The following is a 19532-nucleotide window of genomic DNA, read 5'->3' as shown; positions in this document are numbered from 1 at the left end:
CAGCCATGACACCCATACTTCCAGAAATTAGGCCAACACAGACAGCCAAAAGAAGCCCATGAACCCTAACCCAAAACTGTTTTGACAAGCTACCTAAAAATATACAGGCAGGCAGCCTGTTCCACATCCAGGGCCGGCGCAGCCATGAGGCAAGATGAGATGACAGCCTCAAGTGGCAGGATCCACAGCGGCGGCAGATTACTTACTGCAATGTGCTCTACGTGGGGCTACATTTGAAGGTGAATCAGAAACTGCAATTAATCTAGAATGCGGCAGCTAGACTGGTGACTGGGAGTGGCTGCCGGGACCATATAACACCAATCCTGAAAGATCTTCACTGGCTCCCAGTACATTTCCAAGCACAATTCAAAGTGTTGGTGCTGACCTTTAAAGCCCTAAACGGCCTCGGTCTTGTATACCTGAAGGAGCGTCTCCACCCCCATCATCCAGCCCGGACACTGAGGTCCAGCGCCGAGGGCCTTCTGGTGGTTCCCTCGCTGCGAGAAGTGAGGTTACAGGGAACCAGACAGAGGGCCTTCTAGGTAGTGGCGCCTGCCCTGTGGAATGCCTTCCCACCAGATGTCAAGGCAATAAACAACTATTTTACTTTTTAAAGACAACTGAAGGTGGCCCTGTTTAGGGAAGTTTTTAATGTCTGACACTGTATTGTTTTTAATATTCGGTTGGAAGCTGCCCAGAGTGGCTGGGGAAACCCAGCCAGATGGGCGGGGTATAAGTAATAAATTATTATTACTATATTATTATTCCACCTCACAGAAATGCATTGCTGCTGCCATGGTGGCAGTGATGTGCTCCCTGGAGGCTGAATTTGCTACCTGCTTGGCAGGCTCCACTCCCCCCCCCCCGCATGCCACCTCTAGAGTGGCCTTATGGTGAACAAGAGGTGCTGCTGGTTTCCTCCTCCCACCACCACACACCCAGGGAGGAAATAGTAGGGGCTGCCCTCTTAGATCTCCTGGGCTCTGCACTTGCCTTAACAAAGAGAAAAGTGCGACAGAGGAGAATATTTCTATAGCAATCTGAAATCTGAAATTTAGTACACATCAAAGCGCCCCTGATCACTAGAAAAATTTGAACGGGAGGATTACAGTGGTACCTCGGGTTAAGTACTTAATTCGTTCTGGAGGTCCATTCTTAACCTGAAACTGTTCTTAACCTGAAGCACCACTTTAGCTAATGGGGCCTCCCACTGCTGCTGCGTCGCCGGAGCACAATTTCTGTTCGCATCCTGAAGCAAAGTTCTTAACCTGAAGCACTATTTCTGGGTTAGCAGAGTCTGTAACCTGAAGCATAGGTAACCTGAAGCATATGTAACCCGAGGTACCACTGTATTATTTTTTACACATAAGTCAAAACTCAGAACACAATGTTTATCTCCAGCACACAACAAGCAAAACCAAACACAAGACATACTGTTGTGCTCTTGAATTTCCTCTGCGAATTAGCCTTGGGTGAATTTCCAGTAGCAAGAAGAAATGCTAGTTGAAATTACTAGTTTTATAAGGATTATAGTGGCACCAGCATGTCCTGCATTGTATGCACTGAGTGAAAGATGCACGGCTCCTCATTGCCATGCATCGTTCAGTATTTTATCATATTTTGTAAATTAGGAAAAGTTTGGTGGGTATATTTAAATCAAAGTGTATTTGCGGGTCTAATTAGATATCTCACGAAAAAACCACACCAAAAAACGCTTTCATACCAACATCTGGCAATCACAAATGGCCTCCACTGGGGTGCAGAATATGAAATATGACCCTCGCAAACTTCTAACGTGACACGAAGCAGTAATATTGGACAATGTAAATGCACCTTAAGTAGATTACACTCATCCAGCAGAATCTGCACAACAGGTTTAGCTGCTTAGCAACCCACACAGAAGACGATCAGCTAAAATGAATTACAAACCATTGATTAGGCCCAGACAAATATAAGACTGACCAGCCACAGTCAGGTTAATTGGCACTCTAAATCACAAATGACACGTTTTGCCCCTCAAGCCACTATTATGAGAGAAATTTAGACTGCTGTCCACAAATCAGTTACTGGAAAGTTGCCAGGGCATATTTTGTCAATGGGATCTGCAAATTACAACTCCAGAGACATTTCTTCTTCTTCTTTTGCTCAATAAAAGCAAGGGAAATTAAATAACTCTTTTATCGCGATTGTGGAAGAGACTGATACACGTATTTGTCTTTCTTTTTTTTATATAGAAAAAAAGAGCCTGCCAAGTTTGTAGTATGAAATGGTACCTACATGGTGTGGCCATACTAGGGCATCAGCACACAGGCCAGATAATGGGGCCCCCAGCATCCTGGCTAAGTCCACAAGCACTGGATCTGCCTTAGGCGCCCAGCAAGTCAGCAGGGAGCTATAAGTTGCCGTTTAACATTTCCCAGAATGCCTCAGAGCATCCAATATTGCATCGTTCTAGGGATGGACGGCGCTGTGGGTTAAACCACAGAGGCTAGGACTTGCCGATCAGAAGGTTGGTGGTTCGAATCCCCAAGACGGGGTGAGCTCCCGTCGCTCGGTCCCTGCTCCTGCCAACCTAGCAGTTCGAAAGGAGGTCAAAGTGCAAATAGATAAATAGGTATCACTCCAGCGGGAAGGTAAACGGCGTTTCCGTGCGCTGCTCTGGTTTGCCAGAAGCGGCTTAGTCATGCTGACCACATGATCCGGAAGCTGTACGCCGGCTCCCTCGGCCAATAAAGCGAGATGAGCGCCGCAACCCCAGTCGGTCACGACTGGACCTAATGGTCAGGGGTCCCTTTACTTTTTTAGGGATGGACAACCCATGGGCCTCCAGACACTGTTGGACTCTAGCTTTCTTAAGTCCCCAGAGTGCATGGCCAATGGTCAGGGATGCTGCTTCCTACCTGACAGACAATAAGATTTTAGGACTGCTGAAAGTGACTCAAGGGAGGTCAACACACACTTGTTCCTCTAGTCCCACTGTTGCCTCTATTCAAACAGGTTCAGCTGATTTTCAGGAACGCGCCTATAATGGATAGCAGTTTTTTCTTCATATGAGCTTTAAACAAAAAGTGCGTATCTCTCCTTGGAAGCACGATGGCAAGGAGATGAGCACAAAATGTGCATCCTTAGACTTGTAGAAATGTAGAGCTGGAAGGTACCTTGAGGATCATCCAAGCCCCTGCAATGTAGGAAGACGCAGCTGCCCCACATGGGGATCGAACCTGCAACCTTGGTGTTATCAGCACCACGCTCTAACCAACGAAGCTACTCAGCAATTATTTCATTGGCTATCCAAGCCAAAGTATCTCAAAGTGAGTCTCAAGTCCCAATCTGCCGAAAGAGGGATGGCGGATAACAGATTGAGGTTGAATCCTGACAAGACAGAAGTACTGTTTTTGGGGGACAGGAGGCGGGCAGGTGTGGAGGATTCCCTGGTCCTGAATGGGGTAACTGTGCCCCTGAAGGACCAGGTGCGCAGCCTGGGAGTCATTTTGGACTCACAGCTGTCCATGGAGGCACAGGTCAAATCTGTATCCAGGGCAGCTGTTTACCAGCTCCATCTGGTACGTAGGCTGAGACCCTATCTGCCTGCAGACTGTCTCGCCAGAGTGGTACATGCTCTGGTTATCTCCCGCTTGGACTACTGCAACGCGCTCTATGTGGGGCTACCTTTGAAGGTGACCCGGAAACTACAACTAATCCAGAATGCGGCAGCTAGACTGGTGACTGGGAGCGGCCGCCGAGACCATAAAACACCGGTCTTGAAAGACCTACATTGGCTCCCAGTACGTTTCCGAGCACAATTCAAAGTGTTGGTGCTGACCTTTAAAGCCCTAAATGGCCTCGGTCCAGTATATCTGAAGGAGCGTCTCCTCCCCCATCGTTCTGCCCGGACACTGAGGTCCAGTTCCGAGGGCCTTCTGGCAGTTCCCTCACTGTGAGAGGCCAAGTTACAGGGAACCAGGCAGAGGGCCTTCTCGGTAGTGGCGCCCGCCCTGTGGAACGCCCTCCCATCAGATGTCAAAGCGATAAACAACTACCTGACATTCAGAAGACATCTGAAGGCAGCCCTGTTCAGGGAAGTTTTTAATATGTGACATTTCAGTGTATTTTTTATCTTTGTTGGAAGCCGCCCAGAGTGGCTAGGGAAACCCAGCCAGATGGGCGGGGTACAAATAATAAATAATTATTATTATTATTATTATTATTATTATTATTATTATTATTATTATTATACTGCACAATAATGCCTGCAGTAAAGATGTCTGAGAGTATGCACGTAAAGTCCTATAAACCCCGATAAAGCTCTATAAAAATATGAAGTTATGGTTGTTAATTCTACGTGGGGGATCTCGCCATTGCGAGGACAGATGAAACAAAGCCGTGGATTAAGTGAAGGTTTAAATGCTCTGATTAGGGTACCCCTTCACCCTCACAGCTTAGAAATGCAACTTCACTAAACTTAACCAAGCACTGGATTATTTGCATGCTTTTGTGACATTCTTTTGCCTGCAATCCAGAAGGCGGATTTCATACCAGAAATCCTAAATGGGAAGCCTACATTGGAAAAGAAAGAAAAAGAATTGCATTGGTTGGTTTTCAATGCTAACAGGACGCAGAAAGAACTCATTTTACAGGAGCTGATTTGGTGAAGGTATAAAGGTTATCGATGGCATGTTTTCCATCTCAAGGAATATTTCTTGCAGCTGGCAGCATGAGAGCTGATGTTGGTAGTTACAAGAAACTTCTCTTTCTTAAGTCTGCAACTGTGACATTGACTTTAACTGTTGAATTTGGTTTTACTTGTTTTACAAGTGTTTTGGTTTTCTCCTGTTTTTTTTTTAAAGATGGTGCACTACACTTGCCCTGGTGTAGTGGTTAAGAGCAGTGGACTCGTAATCTGGTGAACCGGGTTCGCTTCCCCGCTCCTCCACATGCAGCTGCTGGGTGACCTTGGGCCTGTCACACTTATTTGAAGTCTCTCAGCCCCACTCACCTCACAGAGTGTTTGTTGTGGGGGAGGAAGGGAAAGGAGATTGTTAGCTGCTTTGAGACTCCTTAGGGTAGTGAGAAAGCAGGATATCCAAACTCTTCTGCCCTGGGACCTTGTAGTGAAGGGTGTGGGGTGAGAAATCTTATAAACAAGCTAAGAGCTGCTATAACTTATGTCAAGGCATACATAATACGTGCAAATATGCACTTTGCCACTGAGAGACATCTAATCTGTATTGGTATTGGAATTGTTATCACATGTGAAATTGTTTTAGGTTATTTTTACATATGGAGTTCTTTTTTCATTGTTGATGCTTTTACTGTGAAATTGCTTTGAGGTATTTTATGGGAAGAGACTCATAAATGGGTTCAAATAAATAAGCAAATATGTGCTATGTAAAAGCAGCAAGATTTGCCTGTGTTTGTCTTTTTGAATAGTTTAAAAGAGAATTCAAAATCGATTACAATGCAGCTCCTACTGCATGTATGAAGTTATGTAACCACCTCATTTCCTTTAGAGAGACAGAACCAAAGTAATTGGGGGTTGTTTTTTTGGGGGGGAGTTGGTTTTCCCCTTTCTTTCTGTATCTTCAGTGCCACCTTCTGGCACTTTAAAGGCAACACAGGACATATATTTATTTGCAATAATAAAATGTGCAGCCCCTAAACCCAGGAGCCAGGAAGTTCTCCATTAACTATTTCCAATCACAGCACATATATTTAAAAAGTCCTTTTAAAAAACCAACACTGCTCATTACAATGGAGGTTGCACAAGAGAATTGGTTGGTGGACTTTAAAATCGTTGACTTTAAAAAAAATCATCTATTTGGCAAAGCAGCATTATAGTTTTTTGTTTTGGTTTTTAAAGCATGCTCAGCATACTACTACTACTACTACTAATAATTTATTATTTGTACCCCGCCCATCTGGCTGGGTTTCCCCAGCCACTCTGAGCGGCTTCCAACAAAGATGAAAGATACACTAAAATGTCACATATTAAAAACTTCCCTGAACAGGGCTGCCTTCAGATGTCTTCTGAATGTCAGGAATAATAATAATAATAATAATTATACTGTAAAATAAAGGAAACAAATCCCATTTAAATGTTCACATACAGAAAAGAGAGTGCCGCATTCTACAAAAGACAACATCTTGGCACCAATGACCAGAATGTTTGGAAGGAGTGAATCAGTTCATCCACTGAATTCAAGCTATAAGAAAGGAGATTCCAACTAAACATACAGAAGAATTTTCTGGTGCTAAGAGCTGTTCGACAGTGGAACAGATTCCATCAGAAAGTGGCGGACTCTCCTTCTATGGAGGTCGGGTGGCCATCTATCATGGATGCTTTAGTTGAGATTCCTGCCTTGCAGAGGGTCGCACAAGATGAGCCTCGGGGTCCCTTTCAACTCTACAATTCTGTGATGCTACGATTTTCTAACCCGCTGTACTTCCACATTTGCTCATTCATAAATCTGTTCTATCCCATTTGCACATTAATCTGTGATTTTCTTAACCTAAGTCTGCACAAGTATTCACAATGAAAAATGCTATGAAGATACAGTGGTACCTCGGGTTAAGAACTTAATTCGTTCTGGAGGTCCGTTCTTAACCTGAAACTGTTCTTAACCTGAGGTACCACTTTAGCTAATGGGGCCTCCTGCTGCCGCCATGCGATTTCTGTTCTCATCCTGAAGCAAAGTTCTTAACCTGAGGTACTATTTCTGGGTTAGCGGAGTCTGTAACCTGAAGCATTTGTAACCCGAGGTACCACTGTACTTCTGTAAAATGTATTTTGCCTCAAAACACCGATTATCCAATCCCCCAAGCATCCTACTGTAAGGTATTTCAAGAGAATATGCATTCCACCAAGACCGCATTCTCAAATAATTAGCCTCCCCTTCAAAGGTCTATCTCCAAAGGTAGCTAGGTTACAATTTCCTTCATCCCTGACCATTGGCCATGCTTACTGGGGCTGATGGGAGTTGGAGTCAAGCAAAGCATCTGCAAGGTTTCACATCACTGCTTTAAGTGAAGGAAATACCCAACTGTCCCTTGCAAAATTTTACACGTTGAATTTCTCTTCCCAACCCCAGCAAAATAATAATAATAATAATAATAATAATAATAATAATAATAATAAATCATAATCCAATAAAACGTAGTCATGACTAAGTCACCATTAAATCACTGGGGCTTCAAGCAAGTCACAATTACTGTATTTTTCCGTGTATAAGACTATATTTTTTCCTAAATATACATGGATAGCGCATAGTGCATTTTCTTGAGTCCCCAAAAATAGGGGGGGGGGGTTTGTTATACACGGAAAAATACAGTAAATCTTATTTTGTTGTCCTTAATTGGATTTAGCAAAAGATATCTGGCTTGCCCCCAACATTTTAAATCTTCCTTCCTGTCATTTAAATGTAATATTATTTAAATATTTGAGAGCACACAGCTCTAGAGAAGGAAGAATCTGGATATTTCAAACGTTATTAGCCATAATTCCATCCTACGTTTCACATCCCTCTCATATGCCATATTAGAGTACATATTTAAATCTGTTCGATTCTCTCAGAAATGTATATTTAAACATGTATTTTGATATATTTAAACTGCCAAGAAATGCACTGCAGCCTGAAAAATCCAATGGATAGCTGTTCCAAAGCGGCCATTACTCTGATTGGAGTAGATCAGGTCATTTTGCAGAGAAATCCACAGAGATCAAATTCCTCACGCATCCCTATAAAAGCGCTTCTTAATCATCTTTCATCTGACATAAACAGGATCCAGTTGCTTCAATTTGTTTTCATATGCTGTTCGGTTTAAACTATTTTTTTCCTCCCCTGAACAAAGCATCCCATTTTAAATGTATTGCCCTGTGAGCTGCAAACATACTATTCCAGGGGTCAGCAAACGTTTTCAGCAGGGGGCCGGTCCACTGTCCCTCAGACCTTGTGGGGGCCCGGACTATATTTTTTGGGGGGAAATGAATGAATTCCTATGCCCTACAAATAACCCAGAGATGCATTTTAAATAAAAGCACACATTCTGCTCATGTAAAAACTCACTGATTCCTGGTCCGTCCGCAGGCTGGATTGAGAAGGGCCTTAGTTTGCCTACCCATGTACTATTCTTTCTTTTATCTAACTGTTCACAGAATCACTTTGCTAGGTACAAATTCATTCTGTTGAAGCCAAGAAGGGGTTCTGGCGTACAGTGCTATGTATTTCAGCTGCACTTTTCATGTACTGACACACAGGCCAGATTCTGCGAAGATTTGGTTCCTCAAGTCTGGTGATAGATTTATAGAACCTACCTTGGTCTGGAAGCAGCAGTAGAGCTGTGTTAAGTAAGGATGCTTCCGTGCTAACGCCAGAATCCGTTTTTCTGTCATTGTACAGTCAACGTCATCATCTTGTAGGATGACATCTTTCTTTAAGACTTTCACGGCGTATACTTCATCTTTGCCTTTTAGCTCGGCTAGCATGACCTGCAACAAAGAGGCAACTGCACTTTTACACACGGCAAACAGCAAGTAGTTAGCATACTAAACTAGCTAAAAACAGAATTTAAATGGAAATTTTGCACTAGTGGAAGCCAGCACAACAATTCCCGTTAGTGCAATGGGAATCCCCGCTCCCCACAAATCGGGGAAACTCCCAGAATATTGTGTGAGGAAAAGAGATGATCGATCATTCCATCTGGCATGGAAAGGTGCTTCTGCTGACAAAATGATCTCTTTAGTGCCTCACTGAATAAAACTCACTGAATGGAGAGGCACACACAGCAGACAATCCTGAAGCAAAATGCCTTTTTCCACAGTATCTGAAAGACCACTTCCTTCCCTACAGACCTTCTCAAACATTAAGCTCAGCAGAGAGAACCATTCTGGTAGTTTCACCACCCTCAGAAGTTCAGGGGGTTGCAACCCAGGAGAAGGCAATCTCTGCGGCTGCCGCTAAGTTTTGGAATTTCCTCCTCACAGAGGTGCGTTTGGCTTCTTCACTGTTCAGCTTTCGAAGAATGCTGAAGATACCCTTCTTTACCCCTGAAATGCGTCTGTTCAGGGTCCACCCTATTCCTGTGGCTGCAATTTGTCTTAACTGCTTTTAATCCTGAATTGTAGATGGTTGTCACCCACCCTGGGACCTGCTGGAGTAGAATAAGGCAGGGAATAAGATAAAAATTTCAAGGGGGCAAGTGGAGAACTCCAGTATTCCTAGTTTTTAGATTTTCCTATAAAAGGATTTTTCCTCTCTTTTGTGGTCAGAAATTGTAGTGTGTGTGTGTGTGTGTGTGTGTGTGTGTGTGTGATCCAGAGCCTCCAAAAAGCCAGTCTCCAGCACCACAAGAACTATGGTTCCTCAAGAGGCTAGGCAGACTAGGCCTCATGGAGGACAGATACACACTAGGCCACAGTTCCAGCCTGAAATATACCCAGGCCTCTCTATCTGGCCCTCAGAACACTCCCCAGGCAATAGCCTTCTCCTCAAGCCATACCTCTCACTATCCCTGCTTTGCACCATCCTGGAGTTGTTTTTGCCTGGTTGGAATGCAGTCATTTAATTTCATCCTGATTCTAATTTTTAAGCTGTATTTTAATTAATTGTTTGATTGTGTTTTAATGTATTTGACATTTGATGTTAGCTGCCCTGAGCCCGGTCTTGGCCAGGGAGGGCAGGGTATAAATAAAAAAAAATTTACTTACTTACTTACTTATTTAAGCAACGGGCCTTGCTTTCATGAACTGACGATAGCGAGGGATGTGTGTAGAAACAAAGCTAAAATCCACCTTTGCTTGCCTTGCCCAAATTAGCTTTGAGTCCTGCCCACCACTGGCGTGTAGGATATGGTGGCTTGCTAAAAGAGAATGCAGCCTTTGGGCTTGAAAAGGTTCCCCAAGCCTGATCTACATGTTTGCAGCAAGAATCAGCAATGCAAAACGTGGATCTGTTTTTTCAGGCATAAATGAAATCCAGATTCTCAATGCACTTGTTTCTTGTAGTTTTTGCCCCAGTGAAATTTTTTTAGTGTGCCTCGCTCGGGCTTTAGAATTGCACGCATCCTGGCTCTGTTGTCACTTCGAATTTCAGACTGTTTCCACCTAACGATCTAGAGCCGAATGGGATTTGATGCTGCCACTTTAAAGTCACCTCTGCAACTCCTCCTTACGGCGGAACAGCAGGAGTCCGAGCAAACACAGCCTAACATTTACATGCCTTGTTGAGTCTGCATGGCTGGCAAGTTGAAAAAGCAAATTATCTGACTTGCAAAATCAGGGCATGCAGAGCAGGAATCACCTTCAGGGAGAATAAATGTCAGCCTCCCTATGGAGTGCTTTTTCAGACAAGTGCCTCAACAGAAGACACCAACTGCAGCTTAGCATTTCAATTGGCAGGCACACTTTCAACTTAACAAACAATTCGGCACTGACTTTGTTTTTTAAATAAAAAAACTAGCCAACTTAAAAAAGAGATACTTGTTCAGCATCACAGAGAAAATACATCGCTGGCAATAATTTCTATGCCATTTTTCAGGGCATGGGTGGTACCAATTCTTTTATAAATTATTCCAAGAACCACCAATGGAAGTAAAGCAGCCCAAGAAACTATCACATGTGCAGTGGAACCCAGCTAAGCAGAGATTTAAACCTTGGCCTTCTGCATCTAAATCCCCTGTGTTATCTACTGATGTTCTTGGACTACAACTCCCACAATCACTGGCCATTAGCCATGCTGACCAAGATTGATAGGAATGGTAGCTCAAGAATATCCGGATAGCTACCTCTGGACTACACAGCCGTTCCCCCGCATTGTGCTGATATACTTGAGAAGCCGCAGCATCAAGCAGTGCAGAATTAGCAGCCTGAGACATGGCTTGACAGGACTGCTGGTGCAATCAAGTTTATGGGGTCAGTGCATGGACCAAAAAGGTACAGTGGTACCTCTGGTTACGAACTTAATTCATTCCAGAGGTCCATTCTTAACCTGATTTCTGTTCTCATCCTGGGGCAAAGTTCTTAACCCGAGGTACTACTTCCGGGTTAGCGGAGTTCGTAACCCAAAGTGTTTATAACCCGAGGTGTTTGTAACCTGAGGTACCACTGTACTGTGCAAGAGATTCTGTGCCAGGTAACTGAGGTAGCGAGAGACAGTGAGCTGTAGTGGCCAGAGTTTAGGGAAGTTGTTAATGTTTGATGGTTTATTGTGCTTTTAATTCTGTTGGGAGCCGCCCAGAGTGGCTGGGGAAACCCAGCCAGATGGGCGGGGTACCAATAATAAATTATTTATTTATATATTTATATTATAATTATTATTATACTAAGAATTTAGATCCCTTACACAGTCATAATCTGGGTGATCTGGAAACTTACGGGTGATCCAGACTGGCCCTCTTCCAAATCAGGCCATGAAACAGGTTTACCCATAAACCTCCAAGCCCCAATGCATGATTGAATTGATGCACGGCTTTTAAATTTGCTGAAGCCCTACTGGCATAGATTTGGTAATCCCTATGACCACCGGAGGAGGGTGTGCGTGAATGCAAACACAGATATGCCATAAGCTTCAACCATGCCTCAGCCTTGTTTCTTCCTACCAGTACTGCATGTTGTTGAATTTAATGCGCACAGTGGAAACAAGCAGCAATCAAGGACTGCTCACCTTCCCGAAGCTGCCTTTCCCTAACACTTTAATGAAGTTAAACTCTTCGAGGCCCATGCGCTTCGTCTGTGTTTTGACCTCTCCGTTTTCGCCGTTCTCCCCGGGAGTGTTAAGCTGGCCGTCAGTCGAGGTCGCTGCTCCTCCCCTGTGCTCTTCTCCTCGGTTGTCAAATGACAATGCTTTCCTAATGTTATTTTCAAGCTCTTTGATTTCTGTGAAAGTTTAAAATGACAGCAGTGGACAGATATTTTAATACACACACACATGGATATGGGAGAGCTAAGCTTCAGCAATACCAAGATCCTGGTTGCATCAGGATGACGCATGCATCATCATTAAAAAAATTACACTGCCCTATACCAGTAGATCTCAGGGCAGTACACAGCATAAAACCACAATATATATAAAAAAGAAAATACATATGAATTATATAAAAAATATTTTAAAATTGTCCATTAGCACCTTAGAGACCAACTAATTTTGTTCTGGGTATAAGCTTTTGTGTGTATCTGAAGTGTGCATGCACACGAAAGCTTATACCCAGAACAAACTTAGTTGGTCTCTAAGGCACTACTGGACAGTTCTTAAACTTTTTATTTATTTATTTCATCTGCGTCAGACCAACATGGCTACTTACCTGAATCTAGAAAATACATAATAAAAACAAAACGACAACAACCCAATAATCTCCCCTTCCACACACATTTTAAAAGGGCATCAGATGTCAATATTATTATGTATGTATACATATGTGTGTGTGTGTGTGTGGATAGATAGATAGATAAACAAACAGATAGGAACACAGGAAGATGCTCTACATTAAAAAGACCATTGGTCCATCTAAGTAAGTATTTACACTACCAGTGGTGGCTCTGTAGGATTTCTGACAGCCCTATGCAGGGATTCCAGGGACTGAACCTGGGAACTTCTGCATGCAAATAAAATGCTCTACCAATAAACTGCAGCCCCTCCCAGATAGACAGAAAGATTGTACTTTGCATATGGAAAGCTCCAGGATCCATCCTCAACATCTCCAGTTAATGTCCCACTGCTGGGAAAGGCCCCAGAGACACTGGAAAGCTGCTGCAAGTCACAGGAACAGCCAATATGGTGTCTTCTACAGGTGCCTTTTTTTGTACTACAACTCCCATCATCTCTGCCCAGCGACTATGCTGGCTAAGGCTGATGGGAGTTGGAGTCCACCAACATCTGGAGGGCACCATTTTTGCTACTGTCTTCTGCAGAAGACAGTGTCTCACTAGATGGCCCCAAAAAAGCCTTCAGCAGTTTCTCCTGAATCTTCAAAACTAGCATGTCCTGCTCTGCTGAGCAGGAAAGACAGCGCAAGGCACATGGCAATCCCATCTGTGTGATGTGGCCATGTTATGACACCAGTTCTTTCATAGTCTATTCTTCGTTAAATCTGAGATGTTGGGGCCACATTGTTTACAAGGCTGCAGCTCAGCGAGACCCCCAAAATAATTCAAAATATTCATAAATATAAAATAAAAGGGGGCAAACCTTGATCACATGGAGAAGTCGGTGCTGACTTTGATCTGTCATCGTCTCCTGGTGAGGATCCAGGAACCGGTGGTTGAGATTCTGCACCTGGGACAAGCTAAGAATAGACAGAGAAATGAGATGCTTAACCATCGCAAGGTGTCCTTCTGACATGACATTTATGAGACGCAGCTCCAAATAGCAAAGCTTCTGCACACAAAGAGGAAGGCGACTGAAAATCCTCCTTGAATTGCCATCTGCTTTACAGATTGACAAGCATAGCAGCTCATTTTTAAAAGAGAGAGAGAAAAAAACTTGCATTTATTGCGTTGAAATCTTAACTTGTTTGAAGAAGTTCACGGTAAATGCTGCTAGGCTTACCAGATACACAGAAAGGCCGCATATAGAAACTCTTTCAAAACAACAACCCATAACTTCTGAAACAAGGTACAGTATTCTTGACACAAGTTCTAGAGTGTCGTGTCAGAATGAAAGGCCATAATTCACTGAGCACCATTCCAACACCAGTTTAATTAAATCTGCACAGGAGCTGTGCAAATGAAGAGATTTAGTGGATTTCAACCACATTTTGCTCGCCAAAAGATGCAAGATGCTTGACTTGCCAAATGCAGCTTTTCTAAATTCTCCATGATTTATGTCAGGAGAATGATCTCGAAGAGGGATGGGGAACCTATGACCCTTCACATGTTGTTGCGCTCCACTGCTTTAAGTCCCAGCCAACGGTCAAGAATTATGGAAGTTGTAGTTCAAATTCGCCTGGAGGACCAGAGGCTCCCCATTTCTGGCCTGATGACATGTGACGCTGTGGATCCTAAGAATGTCTTGTAACACAAGTTGCCTAGACAGAAGATCACCTGGAAACTATATATGTAAGTCTCTTCAGACAAATATAAGTGCAATAAGCTGATAGAATGAGGCAAAGCAGTTGATTACGAACATGAGATTTATGCTCATGCCACCACCACACATTTAAAACACCTCCCAAGACCACACCACACCTTTAAAGCACAGCCATACCACTTTAATAGTAATGGCTTCCCCTAAAGAATCCTGGGAACTGTGACTTGTTAATGGTGGTGTGAACTGTAGCTCTGTGTGGGGTCTCCTAATAACTCGTAGCGTTCTTAAGCAACTACAATTCCCAGGATTCTTTGGGGGGGGGGAGCCAGAATTGTTAAAAGTGGTATAAGAGTGCTTTAAACGTATTCGGTAGAGGTGACTGATGTAGACATCAAGAGCACATAGAACCATCTTCTTCCTATATGCAAGTATATAATAATAATAATAATAATAATAATAATAATAATAATAATAATAAAAAATTGCTATATTGCCCTTCATTCGAGGATCACAGTTTACAATATAAAAACACAAAAATACATAATATAATAACCACTTCTTTTCTTCTAGAAAGAAAGGTGCCAGTACTCACCATGAAGTTGTTATAGTAAGCGCTACACTTTTAACCAGTGCTTTTCTTCTAGAAAAACACGGTGTCGGTACTGCATACCCTTGAGCGCCCCCAGAAAAAAGCACAAAAACAATACACTCCCACACACAATTTAAGAGGCCATCGATTGCGTAATAAGCCAAAGGTCTGGGAGAAGAGGAACTTTTTGCCTGGTGCCTAAAAGTGTGTAACGAATGCACCAGGCAGGCCTCCCTGGGGAAAGTATTCCACAAACACAGAGCCACCACGGAAAAGGACTGTTCGCATGTTGTCACCCTCTGGACCTCCCATAGAGGAGGCACACAAAGAAAGAAAGGCGTCAAGTGATGATTGCAGGGTCTGGGTCAGTTCATATGGGGAAATCTATGTGCTATGTACCTGGCAGGATGGCACAACACACCCTATGAGGTATTCAACTAGCTTTTACATTGCTATTAATCACGACAACTAACTTAGGTTTAGTAATGTCTCTGGGTCTATTAAGTAGGTGACTTAGGTGACTACAACCCCCTGGAACAGCATCTTTCATTGCCAGGGACAAGACCGGGACCCGACCCCTGGGAAATGGGCACCATGCATATGACTTCTAAATGGAGGGCTCTCCAAGGACTACTGTGGGCAGTTAAGAAGAAGAAGAAGAAGAAGAATTTGGATTTGATATCCTGCTTTATCACTACCCGAAGGTGTCTCAAAGCAGCTAACATTCTCCTTTCCCTTCCTTCCCCACAACAAACACTCTGTGAGGTGAGTGGGGCTGAGAGACTTCAGAGAAGTGTGACAGGCCCAAGGTCACCCAGCAGCTGCATGTAGAGAAGCGGGGAAGCGAACCCGGTTCACCAGATTACGAGTCCACTGCTCTTAACCACTACACCACACTGGCTCTCTAGTTAACCACACTGGTTAACAGACTGCAGGAGATAAAGACAGGAATCCTGTCCATATATACTTGGGAGGACTCTGTGGAGCTTTCTTCTGAACGGACATATTCAGGAGTGCACTGATGTTATGTGCGACTCTTGGCATAAAGAGGTCCAAGGGATGGTTTGCGGTTTATTTATTTTTTTACCCAACGCAGAAGGGATCAGCTTCTGTGAAGTGGCTTTGCAGAGCATCTGCTGAATTCAATTCTCTTTTGGGAGAATGTTATTTCAGTGCGTTTCCATTTGTCATCACTGTAATATCACGGGGGGTAGAGAGGAACATCTGGCAAGACAATGATCTCACGCCAGTTTTTCAACCAGATAAGAATATTTATGTTCACATGTGTTCTCACAAGGGGACTTCAAAGTAGTAGCTTTGATGTTTACATGGCTTTCTGACAAGAACGATTCCTTCTGACAATTGAAAAATAATAAAGCCTTTTTTGACTTCATCACTACTGAGGTCAAAGCAGTCTAAGTTCTTCCAGGGCTTCTTCCAGCTCACTCGATTTGTGTACTCCAAAGAGCACAAGTTTAGCAGTGATGATGCCATTATTTTGTCCAACTGCTTTTGATTTTCTCCATATGGGAACCTAGGAAGTTGCCTTATACTAAGCTAAACCATTGGCCCAACTAGGTCAATGCTATCTATACCAGTGTGGTGTAGTGGTTTAGAGCGGTAGACTCGTAATCTGGTGAACAGGGTTTGCGTCTTCGCTCCTCCACATGCAGCTGCTGGGTGACCTTGGGCCAGTCACACGTCTTTGAAGTCTCTCAGCCTCACTTACCTCACAGAGTGTTTGTTGTGGGGGAGGAAGGGAAAGGAGAATGTTAGCCGCTTTGAGACTCCTTAGGGTAGTGATAAAGCGGGATATCAAATCCAAACTACTACTACTACTACTACTACTACTACTACTACTCTTCTTCTTCTTCTTCTTCTTCTTCTTCTTCTTCTTCTTCTTCTTCTTCTTCTTCTTCCTGCCAACAGCCTTCTGTGATATCAGGCAGGGTTCTCATCCAGCCCTACCTGTGTTGAACTGAACTCGAGAACTTCTGTATGCAGAGCTTTGGAATACATTGTCAGCAATATACTGATGACACACAACTCTACTTCTCCTCTACATCTGCAGGTGCAGCAGTGGATGTGCTGGACCGTTGTCTTGCCTCAGTAAGGGACTGGATGAGAGCCAACAAACTGAAGCTCAAACCAGATAAGGCTGAGGCACTGTTAGTGGGTTGTTTCCTAGAGTGGATGAGTGGGGATTTGCCCTCTCTTGATAGGGTAATACTCCCTCTGAGGAATGGGTACACAGCTTGGGGGTACTTCTGTTAGAATTCCTGCTCCATGGTTGCAGTCATGGGATTGTTGTCTTCTGGATCCACTGCTGTCGCTTGAGGCTCAGGTGGTCTTAGTGGCGCCTTCCATCAGCTTGGGCTGGTGGCTGCGCACCTATCTGGACCAGGGCTTCTGTTGTCTATGCTCTGGTAACCTCTAGGTTAGATTACTGCAATGTGCTGTGCATGGGGCTGCCTCTGAAGACGATTCGGAAACTTCAGCCAGTGCAGAATTTGGTGGCCCAGTTGCTCACTAGGGCAAGACGGTTTGAGCATATAACACTGACCCTGGCCTGACTGCACTGCCTGCCAGGTAGTTTCCAGGCCCATTTAAATGTGCTGGTTTAGACACAGAAAGACTTAAATGGCTCAGGAGCACAATATATTTTAAGGACCGGCTCTCCCCATATAAATCGACCAAGACCCTGTAATCAGAATCTCATAAAATCCCTTGGCCAACTCAAACATAAGCTAAATGCAACAAAAAAAACCTCATTAACATTTTTACTCCCCTTGATCATTTTTATATGCAATTACTTTTCTCATTAATTGACAGAGGATGGTTACAAAAAATGCAGAAGAAAATGTTCTGCACAGCACTAGTCATGAGTTCATATGCAAGAATGATTACCTTCTTCCTCCTTTGTCCGCTATTAGTGATCTTATCCGGAGTGACACCCAGGTCAGCAAGTACTTTAGCTATGCCCCTCGCATCCACTCCGCAGTTGGGGGCCACATTTGTTTCACAGCGTCTATGTACATTCATCTTGCAAACTGCAGTTTAAAACAGGTGAAGAAAGGAAGAGAAAACCCAAGTTGGATTAGATCATTTTTTGATACGTCAACATCAACATCTGTCTTTACCATGTGGAAATCAGGGTGCTGAACTGCAGCAACCTTCCTTGAAACGAGAAAATTATTTCAATGGGGAAAATGCTGAGCTGGATCCATGACTGATCGTTTCATATCCTGGGACATGAGAATTGCCTTCTGAAGATTAGGCCAAGGTTTATGTAGGCCAGCAGTATGTTCCCAACAGCAGCCAGCTAGCAATGCCTCTGGGAACTTGCTCGCTCAGGTCTCTCCTTCAAACCTGACAGAAAAGATGTGATTAATGGGCTGTGAAGGGACAGGCAGCCATCTTGTCTGTGAATGATGAAGCAGCACAGGCTGAAGCAAAACATCCTTACTCCGTCTAGGAGGCAAGAGACAGTGGTGCACAACCCAAATCACTCTTGAGGGCCACTTTTTCATTTTTATTAACCCTAAAAAGCCACCTCACTATATCAAAGCACATTCTTTCCCTCAAAGAAATATGAGCACTGTACTTTGTAAAAGGCTGCTGGGAATGGTAACTCTGAGAGGGGTAAATTGCAGTGCCCAGAGGGAGAGAAGGTGTTTTGTTGCCATTATATTTTCAGAAGATCCTGATAACCCACTTTGTTTCGAAGTGCCTCACAGTTCACTCTCCCGTGTCCCCGTGAAACAACACAGGCCGCTCTGAAATCTTGGCCAATCTATCCCTCCCTTTCCAGCTCTACTCCATTACGCCTTCTCTCCATCTCTCACATTTCTCAACCCAGCCTTTTCATAAATCACTTATAACTCAGCTTGCTACTGAAAAGCCCTTTTGGGGGGGGGGGTTGCAATGAGCAACGGCAGAGGACGATCCAATCAGCCGTCAGGCCTTTCACTGTACAGACCCAAGCTAAGGCCATTAATCATAAACGAATATACATGTTCCCCCTGCCAAACACATCATTGATTTCTGGCTGCAAATGTATCAAAGGAAGCAGCAAATAACTGGGCAGCTTAACATTGAGACTCCTCATTTGTTGACAGACTGCTGGAGCCTTATACCTTATATGCGAGTGCCCTCTTGTGGAGGGAAAAAAAGCTCAAGAAAGTGTACAAAAATGTAAGCATAACTCGATGCTGCACAATTTTAGAGATACAAATCCAAACACTGCCCCCACCCGCTACCCCAGAACAATAATTCACTGCACTTCCATAGGGATTTGAACCTGGGTCCTTTGTTTGTTGCTCAAGGGTCTAGTCGATTCATCACACTGAAGCCATTTAATGATCATTCTAACTGAGGGATGAAGGATCTGCAACCCTCCAAACATTGTTGGGCTGCAACTCCCATAATCCCTTATGATGAGCTATACTAGCAAGGGCTGATAGGAGCTGGGAGCCCAACAACACGAGAAATGGTAGCCTCAGTCCAGTATACCTGAAGGAACATCTCCACCCCCATCATTCTGCCCGGACACTGAGGTCCAGCGCCAAGGGCCCTCGCTGCGAGAAGCCAAGTTACAGGGAACCAGGCAGAGGACCTTCTCGGTAGTGGCACCTGCCCTGTGGAACGCCCTCCCACCAGATGTCAAAGAGAAAAACAACTACCAGACTTTTAGAAGACATCTGAAGGCAGCCCTGTTTAGGGAAGCTTTTAATGTTTAATAGGTTATTGAATTTTAATATTCCATTGGAAGCCGCCCAGAGTAGCTGGAGAAACCCAGCCAAATGGTTGGAGTATAAATAAATTATTATTATTATTATTATTATTATTATTATTATTATTATTATTATTATTATTATTATCTAAAGGGCTGTCACACAGAAGATGGAGCAAGTTCGTTTCTCCTA

At 43.7% G+C, this 19532-nt stretch overlaps 1 protein-coding gene across 2 annotated transcripts in view; it reads right to left on the bottom strand.

Annotated features, from left to right (window-relative positions):
- The window catches only part of PRKCE (protein kinase C epsilon), a 325248-nt gene that overhangs the window by 67634 nt on the left and 238082 nt on the right, over positions 1-19532 (bottom strand). For both annotated transcript variants that reach the window (XM_053383375.1, XM_053383374.1), the window contains exons 7-10: positions 17515-17657; positions 13179-13275; positions 11658-11869; positions 8312-8485 (exon numbers count right to left, since the gene is read on the bottom strand). In XM_053383375.1, the coding sequence (XP_053239350.1) occupies positions 8312-8485; positions 11658-11869; positions 13179-13275; positions 17515-17657 (626 nt within the window). The remainder of the gene's footprint in view (positions 1-8311; positions 8486-11657; positions 11870-13178; positions 13276-17514; positions 17658-19532) is intronic.

The sequence above is a fragment of the Podarcis raffonei genome, chromosome 3 (genome assembly GCF_027172205.1).
Source record: "Podarcis raffonei isolate rPodRaf1 chromosome 3, rPodRaf1.pri, whole genome shotgun sequence".
Classification (NCBI taxonomy): Eukaryota; Metazoa; Chordata; class Lepidosauria; order Squamata; family Lacertidae; genus Podarcis; species Podarcis raffonei.
Note: the sequence above shows the minus strand (reverse complement) of the source record. Positions and strands in the feature narration are given on the sequence as shown.